The sequence below is a fragment of the Schistocerca cancellata genome, chromosome 2 (genome assembly GCF_023864275.1).
Source record: "Schistocerca cancellata isolate TAMUIC-IGC-003103 chromosome 2, iqSchCanc2.1, whole genome shotgun sequence".
NCBI lineage: Eukaryota > Metazoa > Arthropoda > Insecta > Orthoptera > Acrididae > Schistocerca > Schistocerca cancellata.
The window spans coordinates 210,228,909-210,243,025 of record NC_064627.1 but is presented as its reverse complement, the minus strand read 5'-3'; the positions used below and the strand labels follow the sequence as shown (position 1 = coordinate 210,243,025).

The 14,117-nt window shown below is 42.7% G+C and overlaps 1 protein-coding gene across 1 annotated transcript in view; it reads right to left on the bottom strand.

The window, feature by feature from the left end:
* Nucleotides 1-14,117, bottom strand: part of LOC126152522 (sodium-coupled monocarboxylate transporter 1-like) — a gene marked incomplete at its 5' end in the record, with an annotated part of 103,152 nt that overhangs the window by 25,595 nt on the left and 63,440 nt on the right. Inside the window, 2 exons of the mRNA XM_049916012.1 lie at nt 1,971-2,057; nt 13,396-13,579. Coding sequence (XP_049771969.1) covers nt 1,971-2,057; nt 13,396-13,579 — 271 coding nt within the window. The remainder of the gene's footprint in view (nt 1-1,970; nt 2,058-13,395; nt 13,580-14,117) is intronic.

The following is a 14,117-nucleotide window of genomic DNA, read 5'->3' as shown; positions in this document are numbered from 1 at the left end:
ACAGGTGCAACAGGTGCGTGTAGCCATGTTCCTACATCGTAACGGAGTGATCCCTAACCGAGACTTGACATATCATCCTGTCTACACATGCAAGTTATAAGATAACCTGAGGAAAACGAGGCATCAGTCAAGTAAAGGTGGGCTTCATATTTTATAATTATTTATACGATATGAGGGAACTAGGGAATCGACTAAGCAAATAACTTCTAAATTCTTCCTAATTTAAAATCACTTTTACATATACACTCCTGGAAATTGAAATAAGAACACCGTGAATTCATTGTCCCAGGAAGGGGAAACTTTATTGACACATTCCTGGGGTCAGATACATCACATGATCACACTGACAGAACCACAGGCACATAGACACAGGCAACAGAGCATGCACAACGTCGGCACTAGTACAGTGTATATCCACCTTTCGCAGCAATGCAGGCTGTTATTCTCCCATGGAGACGATCGTAGAGATGCTGGATGTAGTCCTGTGGAACGGCTTGCCATGCCATTTCCACCTGGCGCCTCAGTTGGACCAGCGTTCGTGCTGGACGTGCAGACCGCGTGAGACGACGCTTCATCCAGTCCCAAACATGCTCAATGGGGGACAGATCCGGAGATCTTGCTGGCCAGGGTAGTTGACTTACACCTTCTAGAGCACGTTGGGTGGCACGGGATACATGCGGACGTGCATTGTCCTGTTGGAACAGCAAGTTCCCTTGCCGATCTAGGAATGGTAGAACGATGGGTTCGATGACGGTTTGGATGTACCGTGCACTATTCAGTGTCCCGTCGACGATCACCAGTGGTGTACGGCCAGTGTAGGAGATCGCTCCCCACACCATGATGCCGGGTGTTGGCCCTGTGTGCCTCGGTCGATGCAGTCCTGATTGTGGCGCTCACCTGCACGGCGCCAAACACGCATACGACCATCATTGGCACCAAGGCAGAAGCGACTCTCATCGCTGAAGACGACACGTCTCCATTCGTTCCTCCATTCACGCCTGTCGCGACACCACTGGAGGCGGGCTGCACGATGTTGGGGCGTGAGCGGAAGACGGCCTAACGGTGTGCGGGACCGTAGCCCAGTTTCATGGAGACAGTTGCGAATGGTCCTCGCCGATACCCCAGGAGCAACAGTGTCCCTAATTTTCTGGGAAGTGGCGGTGCGGTCCCCTACGGCACTGCGTAGGATCCTACGGTCTTGGCGTGCATCCGTGCGTCGCTGCGGTCCGGTCCCAGGTCGACGGGCACGTGCACCTTCCGCCGACCACTGGCGACAACATCGATGTACTGTGGAGACCTCACGCCCAACGTGTTGAGCAATTCGGCGGTACGTCCACCCGGCCTCCCGCATGCCCACTATACGCCCTCGCTCAAAGTCCGTCATCTGCACATACGGTTCACGTCCACGCTGTCGCGGCATGCTACCAGTGTTAAAGACTGCGATGGAGCTCCGTATGCCACGGCAAACTAGCTGACACTGACGGCGGCGGTGCACAAATGCTGCGCAGCTAGCGCCATTCGACGGCCAACACCGCGGTTCCTGGTGTGTCCGCTGTGCCGTGCGTGTGATCATTGCTTGTACAGCCCTCTCGCAGTGTCCGGAGCAAGTATGGTGGGTCTGACACACCGGTGTCAATGTGTTCTTTTTTCCATTTCCAGGAGTGTAGAAGCAGACTTTTATGCCTTAAAATGTTTTCACTTATAACAGAGATAGCTGGAAGATATTAGGGGGAACAATTCTGATTTTAGATATGCTGACGAAGTCGAAAAGATAATTTGAATGTAAAAATGGCAGTCTAAGGAATCTGGATGAAGCTTTAGTTCATACAGGCAGTAATATTGTTCCATTGCTACGTAGGCCGATATATCATTAGAGGTAGAAAGGGAAAATGTGGGGCAACATGAGTTACAGAGGTAATGCAAGGGAAAGAAACGGGGGAGAATACACATATTTATTATCTGTCACTTACCTTCCAGTTAGCCCACGGAAACACCATGCCCAAAGTGAATGTACCAAGCAGAGCACCGTTCGCAATTCCAGATGTGCTGTATGCTAGCTGTGAAGAGAAAGAAGACGGCTCTGTCACAAAATATCTATAAATAAAGACTGATTCATCCTTAAGAAAACAAATTATGTGATGGCGTATTAAACAGATAAAAGTCATATTTAGAAGCTGTACATTTGATTAATGCGAAACAGATGTTTCATGGAGAAATATAGTGAGCTCATTTATTCATTACGGTAGAGGTTGCATTGCATTTTATACATTAGGTTACAGAGCCAGGGAAATGTGATGCCTTTCATATGAGTAGCAGATGAGGGTAGTCCTACTGCCTTTTCTGCATTTGCACCATGTCTTTCTCGTACTGGGTTTCGCAGTGGAATCTTGACAGCACGTGTGCGTGTCAGCGAGGCATTAAAACCCACTAAATTGTACGTGTTCAATATATACAGTTTCTGAATGATTTTTGTTCCAAGAGTAATGCATACGGATGGTAATTCATAGTATTTTCTGTGGTTCTTATTCAGAGATTGCGGATGTGTAGAATATGCCAGCCTATAGAACAATAGTTATGGATATCAATTTAGCGTGTGGAGCAGACTAGAGTTCCAAATGTACGAGATGTGACATCTCGTTTTGTTTCCGCTCGATGGTGATGATGGTCTCAGTCGAGATGACGTGAAACGGCGCCCGTCGACCACGACAATTCCAGTCTGTAACTATTATAAAAACCAACTCCTCGCGTTGTTTGGTTATTTTTCCGATACTGTTTCTCAAAACTGATATCAACGTATCGATGGAGCAGCACGCCGGAGTATGTGCGCCGCCCTTGCTTGTAACTAAAGCAATGGTGTTCGATGTCTATCGATCTTCTCCACTTATAAATATAGCGACTGCCCCATTTGATAACGCGATTACTCCCTTGATCTCAAATTATAACCAAAAGTCCTTTGGGTGTTCGTGACAGATTTTTCAGTTTACGCGAAATTGCTGACAGTAGTTCTTATGCCCGGCTTGAGAATGGGTTTTCAAACGTTAAAAACGATAATGTCTTGAATCATCAATCCATCACCCAATCCGATGTTACACCATGATTTTTGAAAGGATATTGAGTTGTTAATTACTATCAAGGCGTCGCTACGTCGAGTATTCGACAACTACACGACGTAATTCCAGAGATAACATACCCTTGAGCAATGTTTAGGATGCGTCGTATTTCGGTATAAATTTATTGCTGTTTACAGTTAAATTGTCACAAAATCACTTTCTACTTTTATGTCATCCGAAAAAAACTTTTATCCCACAAATACACTTGAAATGTCCATTAAATGATGTAGCCGCCACGATGAATTAAAGTTGAATTAAAGTTCCGGTTTATTGTTCTTCGTAATTATTTGTCGCTACACTGAGCACACACCCCGATTTTACATTCAGGGAATTGCGCCTGTTAGCATCAGCAATTGTGACATTGACGATAGCTTCTGACAACACGGCGCAATTGTAAGTTCTTCGTGATTGCGATTATCTGTTGCCTACTGAAGTCTAATAATTGAGTTTATGTCGGCAATCAGTCTCTTTCTGTGTCCTTTGATGTTCGTGATTGTTAAATATCACGAAGGCTAAATCCCATCACAAATCAGCAATCACACGAGTTATTTTTCTGTCACATATATCGACAATCCCGTTATCTGTCTAAACGGTAAAGATGATGTTACTTCAGTCCGACTTCTGACTAATTCTTCCAACCGTAAAACTTTTTAAACTTCGGATCGGTTTTAAAACAATCTAGTAGCGCTTAACATGCGTAGTACCATTGCCAGAGTACAAGAGAGAACTGAAGTTAACATCTCCAAAGCCGAGTTACATCGTAGTCACAGCGAACTTACAGCTCGATGCGGCTACAACTCTCTTCTAGAATACATGATATCTTTGTTCAATTTATGGTCTGGGCTTTAACCTTCGTATAATAATTTTTGAATTCTTTCTTTAAAGTGTCTGTTTCGTATCATATGTTATTCTTTCATTCAGTCCTTTCTGTATGATACGCATTAGTATTTACATAACATTCTTTTTACTCAAACTGTCAAGAGTTAAATTTTGTTGTCAGTAGCTGTCATCACTGCCAGGATGACTAATTTTTCTCTCTCTTTTTGCAACAAAACGGTGTTCATTATGGGTTCTATACTTGGGGTGTTACACAAGAGTCTAGCACATGCATTCCTACCGAGAAGACCAAAAAAATGTGCCATACGATGCCACGACGTTTGTGTACCTAATGACCGTTGCTATGTCATCTGCCGGCAGGTGTGAAATATTTACTTAAATGAAAACTGCTATACTACGTGCATGTTATGTGAGGGAGCAAGCAGGTATCAGTGTTGTCGTAAACGAACGACTTTTTACCACTTATCATTATCTTAAGGCAAATGATAGTTTTCCAATGTATATGTATCAGAACATGGACCAATGAAACTATTAATTATGTCAGATTTTCAACATACTTAATTTACCGTCAAGCACAAAACCTATGATAGTATTCTGTTCCCAGTTCACAAGTAAATCGGTCATGTCCCTTAAAGACAGTTAACTTAATAAAATAAAGTTAAAACATACCGATAGATTGAATTACTGCAATTTAAAAATTACAGTGTAAATTCAAAACTATTTTATAATTTTAAAATGAAAAGTTCTGTTTTCAAATGTGATGTTTCACAGTATTATTTGTATGCATCTATTATAGCCATTATTGGCATGAACGTGCAACCTGCACACAAAGCGAAGTTCTTTCAGAGCAGAGCACTGAATGAAAGCCAAATGTAGGAACAAGAATGTCAGTGGTGGCTGAAAATCCTATAAGCAGAACGGCATGATTGATAGTGCCTCATGCAACAGACTGTTCTAGGCAGAATCACAGATGCATGCTTGGTTCCCGTTGCTGGTAGTTGCTCGACGTACATGACTTGGCACTCACACATATGGTGGAGGCCTTAAACAGCGATCTGTAGTGCCTCTGAGCTCCACCTCTACCACGACCTGTGATGTCTTGGTAGTTTCTAAGTGAAAGTTGTTATTCTTGAAACACAGGTAGACAAATAACAGGAAAAAGTTTATTTCAGTTCTTTGTAATCTAAAACTGGGTGTTTATTGACACATATCTTAATGCAAAGTAACATTTCTCCAGTCGCAGTTCCTACAATTTTCAAATTTGAAAACTACTTCTGAAAGCAATTTACCTTTTGGACTTACTACCGCTGAACATCAAACTCAAAACAGGCGTCCGTGTGGATGGAAAAATGAAGTTACATATGGTGTCATATTCATTGCTTAACCTGCATGTGCATATCGTACTGATTAGCTGTAGGTTTTTTGTACAGCAGATTTTTGCTTATGCAAATAATTGCAGCGCATTCATACTGTAACATACTAGACGAATTATATAAACATAACTTATTTTACGATAAGAAATAGCCACGTTTCTACTCATTATCTAATGTGTTGAGTAATAACAGATTGGCTAGCACTATGAGAAAGATGATTGTCATTAATGATACAACAGTATATACAAGAATATCTCCTAGATATATGAAGACTGTATCTGTTCTTTCATACATGTAAAATAGAACAGATACTATCGGTGACCATGCAGCTCTCTTAGAGTGAAATGATAATTAAATCAAGACCATAAGCTAGTTCAGGAGTGCTAGTTCTGCAAGGTTCGCGGAAGAGCTTCTGTAAAGTTTGGAAGGTAGGAGACGAGGTACTGGCAGAAGTAAAGCTGTGAGTACCGGGCGTGAGTCGTGCTTCGGTAGCTCAGATGGTAGAGCACTTGCCCGCGAAAGGCAAAGGTCCCGAGTTCGAGTCTCGGTCGGGCACACAGTTTTAATCTGCCAGGAAGTTTCATATCAGCGCACACTCCGCTGCAGAGTGAAAATCTCATTCTGGAAACATCCCCCAGGCTGTGGCTAAGCCATGTCTCCGCAATATCCTTTCTTTCAGGAGTGCTAGTTCTGCAAGGTTCGCGGAGAGCTTCTGTAAAGTTTGGAAGTTAGGAGACGAGGTACTGGCAGAAGTAAAGCTGTGAGTACCGGGCGTGAGTCGTGCTTCGGTAGCTCAGATGGTAGAGCACTTGCCCGCGAAAGGCAAAGGTCCCGAGTTCGAGTCTCGGTCGGGCACACAGTTTTAATCTGCCAGGAAGTTTCATATCAGCGCACACTCCGCTGCAGAGTGAAAATCTCATTCTGGAAACATCCCCCAGGCTGTGGCTAAGCCATGTCTCCGCAATATCCTTTCTTTCAGGAGTGCTAGTACTGCAAGGTTCGCGGAAGAGCTTCTGTAAAGTTTGGAAGGTAGGAGACGAGGTACTGGCAGAAGTAAAGCTGTGAGTACCGGGCGTGAGTCGTGCTTCGGTAGCTCAGATGGTAGAGCACTTGCCCGCGAAAGGCAAAGGTCCCGAGTTCGAGTCTCGGTCGGGCACACAGTTTTAATCTGCCAGGAAGTTTCAAGACCATAAGCTGTCTACAGGCGTTGATATACACCAACGGGGACAGCTGAAAATGTTTGCCCCCACTGGGACTCGAACCCGTATGTCCTGCTTACATGGCAGACGCTCTATCCATCCGAGCCACCGAGGGCACAGAGGGTAGGCTAACGGGGCATTGGCTTTCTTCTTCTGTGCTGGATGCACACGCATTGCCCGAACTCTACTGTAGTGTGTGGACGTTAAGTTGGGAATGTGGGTCTCACGGCGAGCGTGCAAGGCATAAATCCCTGCACTCCCACTATCTTCTGTGCCGTCGATGGCTCAGATGGGTTGCCAGCACGGTAACTCAGCGTGTTCGGTCAGAGGGCTGCTCGTCCTTTGTAATAAAAAAAACTGAGTAAAGGAATCAACGATCAACTTGCACGGATGTCTCGTGACGTCCACCCAGAGCAAACGCAACGAACAATAACGAACAACTTGAAAAAAATGGAAAAAAATATGGGTAGAGCGTCTGCCATGTAAGCAGGAGATCCCAGGTTCGAGTCCCGGTCGGCGCACACATTTTCAACTGTCCCCGTTGATGTATATCAACGCCTGTCGACAGCTTAGGGTCTTGATTTAATTATCATTTCATCTCTTAGATATTTTCTACATTTGTGTGGTCTGTTAGAGCCGCTTTGGATTGTTTTTGATAGTGGAACGTCAAGATGCTTTGAAAATATGTCCAGAAATCATAGCAACGAACTTGTATCCTGATGCGATGGCAAATGTGGCTGAGGCGGTGAAGACTGGTAAGATGTCTCTCTCTACAGCAGTAAATCAATTTGTTGTTTCATGAAACACAGGAAAGAAGAGTTATAGGAAAAAATAAATATGCATTATGTGATAGAAAGACTATTGGGAACTTAGTGACAGTCATCAATGAAGAGCAAGGAGAGTGATATTTTTGAAATGGGATAGCAATTTTATGGATTTACAGCGAATGACCTACATAGATAAGCGTTCTAGATGGTAGAAGAACGAAATACGATGTCATACTAATAGCCCGTACAGGAAAAAGGCCAGGTGCTTAGAGAAGTGTAGGACTTCATAAAAATGCATATCAAGTAGTTCATCTATATTATTTTCTTTCTTAATTAAACGTATTTGGTGTGGTATTTTATACATTATTGATTCAAAGGGTATAAGCGGCAATGTTCCATCAATAATTATTTCCCTTACAATGACCACTTTACTTCACATTCCCCTTCATGCCTGCTGTGTTGGTACGTATTGGAATCCCCAAGCTTCAGCAACGTAGCACGCCGACAGTGGACTTAAAACAAAATGGCGCAGCTCAATAGTAAATTGAATTATCGTTGGGGGTAGTTTATTTTCAGCATTTCAAGGCAAAGGTCGCTACCGTAACCCATGCTGAATTGGTGAAAGCATGGAAGTGTAAGGAAACAACGCATCATCTCACGACACAGTCGTTAGGTGGCACCTAGACTTCCAGTATGGTCAGCCAAGCCGCAATGACGAAGAGTGAAGTAGCAGACCAACGCCCTGTTAAGCACTGGGAATCATAAGAGAACTGGAAATCCTACTGCCTTGAGACCGCCGTAGGTTAATAGAGGTCATAGCAGAAAACGTTCAACATGTGCACGGAATTTTGAACGGGACAAAGACCGCCACATCCAGCGTTCCGCGACTATTCAAAGCCATCCAGATAGCCTTCAAACCCATAAAGCTGTGTCATGCCAAACCAGGTGGATTCTTTAACCGCCCAATCAGCTGGACTGTGCATATCACTATACTACCTTCACAAAGGTCATCAGTCCCCTAGAACTTAGAACTACTTAAACCTAACCAACCTAAGGACATCACACACATCCAAGCCCGAGGCAGGATTCGAACCTGCGACCGTAGTGGTCTCGCGGTTCCAGACTGTAGCGCCTAGAACCGCTCAGCCTCTCCGGCCAGCCTGCTCGTAAATGGCAGACCGTCTCAGCAGCATACCGCCAACACCTCAACTCATTCTCCTCAAGACACAGTGACACAAGTTGCTTCATTGGCCTATCAAATTTAGTCTCACCCTCTGTGTTCTCCTACCACTTTTCCTTTCTTCTCTTGAAGAAACCATTGCATGAGAGGCATTTCCAGACTCATGTGATTTTCGACATGAAACGCTTCTGGAACCGTCAAGATGCAGACTTCCACTATCAAAGTTACCACCAGGCTGACCATCGTTGGGAAAAATGTATCGCACTGACGAGTGACTATGGGGATACGACTTGAAACCATTACGAAGTTTCGTAGTCGCATTATATACATGCTAGTTGAAAATTTGCGTCTACCCTTAGAAAACATACGAGATAGAAAGTGCAGCTGCAGCTCTAAAAATATACGCGACATAAAAATAATAATGGTTATTCACTGTATTATTTGTGACAGGACGTCCCATAAATGGACATTTGGAGAAAGGGAAAGGAAGTTTTTGTTGTGAGACGTGTGAATTATAAACTATTTCAAGACTGTGTACGTGTGCACGATGTATGACAAATAGTAAAGAAGGTAAGTTATTATTATCAAAACACAAATATCGATGCATTAGATAACACTTTTTTTGGTATAATCTCTGTGTAACATAGGCCATGAAGATCAGAGATAATGCTTTGATTGAACTATCTCTCCTGTTTTGTTTCGTCTAGCAGTAGTCCGCCATTGTAGTGCTGTCTGATAATTAACGTAAGTTTTATCTTTTTTTTTTGAAAAATACAATAGAAATTGTTATCGGAAAGTGTGTATTATTGACTTAGTTGTCGCCTCGCATGATCGCAACCATTAATTACAATTAACAAAATTTTCACATAACTTCATAGTGCAGGGAGCTCATCTCCCCTAACAGGATTTAGTTGGCCATTATGCTGACTGTATTATTTAATTAAAATTTCATGTCATAATATTAAATGTAAATGAGAGAGACTTCTCAATTTTGATCTTTCATTAGTTTCAAAATTAAAATTAATTTCAATTACCAAAATTCACAGCATTGAAAGAGTTTAGTATGTTTCATTTTGGCCGCCTAACGGCAGACAAGATTCTCTCCAGTTTTGCCTTGCAAATAATGAACAAGAAATATTGAAAATTATTACATTCCACAATATCTCAGTTAATCTTGTAATTTGGTACATAAATAACCAATAGCCCCTGATAACCATATTAATAATTACAGTTTGCGTAAGAATACGCATATTTCCTTTTCTAAATAGCAGCGCTCACGCAAGTTATTTATTAGAAGGGGATGAGTCGCGCGCTGTGTTAAAAAAAAAAAAAAAAACTATATCATACGTACTTCGGGGCAGCCGATGTCCGTACGAGTGTTATCGCGGTATAAGTTAATTCAAAGTCTCACGCTAGACCACAATATTTAAAGCCACCCCAACCAAAATCATGTTGTTGTTGTTGTGGTCTTCAGTCCTGAGACTGGTTTGATGCAGCTCTCCATGCTACTCTATCCTGTGCAAGCTTCTTCATCTCCCAGTACCTACTGCAACCTACATCTTTCTGAATCTGCTTAGTGTATTCATCTCTTGGTCTCCCCCTACGATTTTTACCCTCCACGCTGCCCTCTAATACTAAATTGGCGATCCCTTGATGCCTCAGAACATGTCCTACCAACCGATCCCTTCTTCTGGTCAAGTTGTGCCACAAACTTCTCTTCTCCCCAATCCTATTCAATACTTCCTCATTAGTTATGTGATCTACCCATCTAATCTTCAGCATTCTTCTGTAGCACCACATTTCGAAAGCTTCTATTCTCTTCTTGTCCAAACTATTTACCGTCCATGTTTCGCTTCCATACATGGCTACACTCCATACAAATACTTTCAGAAATGACTTCCTGACACTTAAATCTATACTCGATGTTAACAAATTTCTCTTCTTCAGAAACGCTTTCCTTGCCATTGCCAGTCTACATTTTATATCCTCTCTACTTCGACCATCATCAGTTATTTTGCTCCCCAAATAGCAAAACTCCTTTACTACTTTAAGTGTCTCATTTCCTAATCTAATTCCCTCAGCATCACCCGACTTAATTCGACTATATTCCATTATCCTCGTTTTGCTTTTGTTGATGTTCATCTTATATCCTCCCTTCAAGACGCTATCCATTCCGTTCAACTGCTCTTCCAAGTCCTTTGCTGTCTCTGACAGAATTACAATGTCATCGGCGAACCTCAACGTTTTTATTTCTTCTCCATGGATTTTAATACCTACTCCGAATTTTTCTTTTGTTTCCTTTACTGCTTGCTCAATATACAGATTGAATAGCATCGGGGAGAGGCTACAACCCTGTCTTACTCCCTTCCCAACCACTGCTTCTCTTTCATGCCCCTCGACTCTTATAACTGCCATCTGGTTTCTATACAAATTGTAAATAGCCTTTCGCTCCCTGTATTTTACCCCTGCCACCTTTAGAATTTGAAAGAGAGTATTCCAGTCAACATTGTCAAAAGCTTTCTCTAAGTCTACAAATGCTAGGAACGTAGGTTTGCCTTTCCTTAATCTTTCTTCTAAGATAAGTCGTAGGGTCAGCATTGCCTCACGTGTTCCAGTATTTCTACGGAATCCAAACTGATATTCCCCGAGGTCGGCTTCTACTAGTTTTTCCATTCGTCTGTAAAGAATTCGTGTTAGTATTTTGCAGCTGTGGCTTATTAAACTGATTGTTCGGTAATTTTCACATCTGTCCACACCTGCTTTCTTTGGGATTGGAATTATTATATTCTTCTTGAAGTCTGACGGTATTTCGCCTGTTTCATACATCTTGCTCACCAGATGGTTGAGTTTTGTCAGGACTGGCTCTCCCAAGGCCGTCAGTAGTTCCAATGGAATGTTGTCTACTCCGGGGGCCTTGTTTCGACTCAGGTCTTTCAGTGCTCTGTCAAACTCTTCACGCAGTATCGTATCACCCATTTCATCTTCATCTACATCCTCTTCCATTTCCATAATATTGTCCTCAAGTGCATCACCCCTGTATAGACCCTCTATATACTCCTTCCACCTTTCTGCTTTCCCGTCTTTGCTTAGAACTGGGTTTCCATCTGAGCTCTTGATGTTCATACAAGTGGTTCTCTTCTCTCCAAAGGTCTCTTTAATTTTCCTGTAGGCAGTATCTATCTTACCCCTAGTGAGACAAGCCTCTACATCCTTACATTTGTCCTCTAGCCATTCCTGCTTAGCCATTTTGCACTTCCTGTCGATCTCATTTTTGAGACGTTTGTATTCCTTTTTGCCTGCTTCACTGACTGCATTTTTATATTTTCTCCTTTCATCAATTAAATTCAATATTTCTTCTGTTACCCAAGGATTTCTACTAGCCCTCTTCTTTTTACCTACTTGATCCTCTGCTGCCTTCACTACTTCATCCCTCAAAGCTACCCATTCTTCTTCTACTGTATTTCTTTCCCCCATTCCTGTCAATTGTTCCCTTATGCTCTCCCTGCAACTCTCTACAACCTCTGGTTCTTTCAGTTTATCCAGGTCCCATCTCCTTAAATTCCCACCTTTTTGCAGTTTCTTCAGTTTTAATCTACAGGTCATAACCAACAAATTGTGGTCAGAGTCCACATCTGCCCCTGGAATGTCTTACAATTTAAAACCTGGTTCCTAAATCTCTGTCTTACCATTATATAATCTATCTGATACCTTTTAGTATCTCCAGGGTTCTTCCATGTATACAACCTTCTATCATGATTCCTAAACCAAGTGTTAGCTATGATTAAGTTGTGCTCTGTGCAAAATTCTACCAGGCGGCTTCCTCTTTCATTTCTTAGCCCCAATCCATATTCACCTACTACGTTTCCTTCTCTCCCTTTTCCTACACTCGAATTCCAGTCACCCATGACTATTAAATTTTCGTCTCCCTTCACTATCTGAATAATTTCTTTTATTTCATCATACATTTCTTCAATTTCTTCGTCATCTGCAGAGCTAGTTGGCATATAAACTTGTACTACTGTAGTAGGTGTGGGCTTCGTATCTATCTTGGCCACAATAATGCGTTCACTATGCTGTTTGTAGTAGCTTACCCGCATTCCTATTTTCCTATTCATTATTAAACCTACTCCTGCATTACCCCTATTTGACTTTGTGTTAATAACCCTGTAGTCACCTGACCAGAAGTCTTGTTCCTCCTGCCACCGAACTTCACTAATTCCCACTATATCTAACTTTAACCTATCCATTTCCCTTTTTAAATTTTCTAACCTACCTGCCCGATTAAGGGATCTGACATTCCACGCTCCGATCCGTAGAACGCCAGTTTTCTTTCTCCTGATAACGACATCCTCTTGAGTAGTCCCCGCCCGGAGATCCGAATGGGGGACTATTTTACCTCCGGAATATTTTACCCAAGAGGACGCCATCATCATTTAATCATACAGTAAAGCTGCATGCCCTCGGGAAAAATTACGGCCGTAGTTTCCCCTTGCTTTCAGCCGTTCGCAGTACCAGCACAGCAAGGCCGTTTTGGTTATTGTTACAAGGCCAGATCAGTCAATCATCCAGACTGTTGCCCTTGCAACTACTGAAAAGGCTGCTGCCCCTCTTCAGGAACCACACGTTTGTCTGGCCTCTCAACAGATACCCCTCCGTTGTGGTTGTACCTACGGTATGGCTATCTGTATCGCTGAGGCACACAAGCCTCCCCACCAACGGCAAGGTCCATGGTTCATGGGGGGGGACCAAAATCATAAAATATATAATTATAAAAGAAAATATACCCTTATACCGTAATATATATTCCGAGCGAAAATGACTCAAAACCTATCATATCAAACAAAGTGCTAAATGAGTGGCTGGTCACAGTACTTCTTAAACAAGGTAATCCCTTCAAACGCCTGAGAACATTATAGATGAAGCACTGACCTCTAACACCGTGCCAAGCTGCTCCACCAGCAGGACGAGGACGCAGGCGATGATTCCCACGACGAGCACGATGGCCTTCATGATGAGGTTCACAGTCCGCTCCGTGGTCTTCTCCGACAGCCGCGGCTGCACAAAGTCCTCGTAGATGGTTCCTGCCAGCGCGTTCATCGTGCTTGACATGGAGCTGTGGAAATCACCAAAGGGTCACTGCAAACAGTCTTCCCTGAAGGCGTACGGTCGACAGGTTTTTTGGTGTGTATCTACACGAACACTGGACTTTCTAGGCCTACAAAGAATAAATAGTAAGGACAGGTAGCTGTATAATGAATAAAATTATCAAAATGGGACAAAGCAGATTTCGTTTGCCTTTGAATTAGACTATATCACATGTCTACATGAACTGTAAATCTGCTGCAGCAGTGAGAAAAGTGCAGATGGTACAATGCTGTGGAGCCTTCGGCACGACGTCTACAGACACTCGAACCATATTCATGGTCGTATGTCCCCTGAAGACATAAATATAAAAAGTGGTGCTAACTGTTGGCCTAAGGAAAAATAATGCCATGCAACACACGCATTTCATGGGGTATCAGCAACAAAATCTGTGGTAATATGTAATTGAATATTTGCAGAATGCCGGCAGAGTTGGAAATCCTCAAACACAGGAATGAGAACGTTTAAACTTCTTGCTCATGAAACTAAAGACTTCGGGTAACACATAT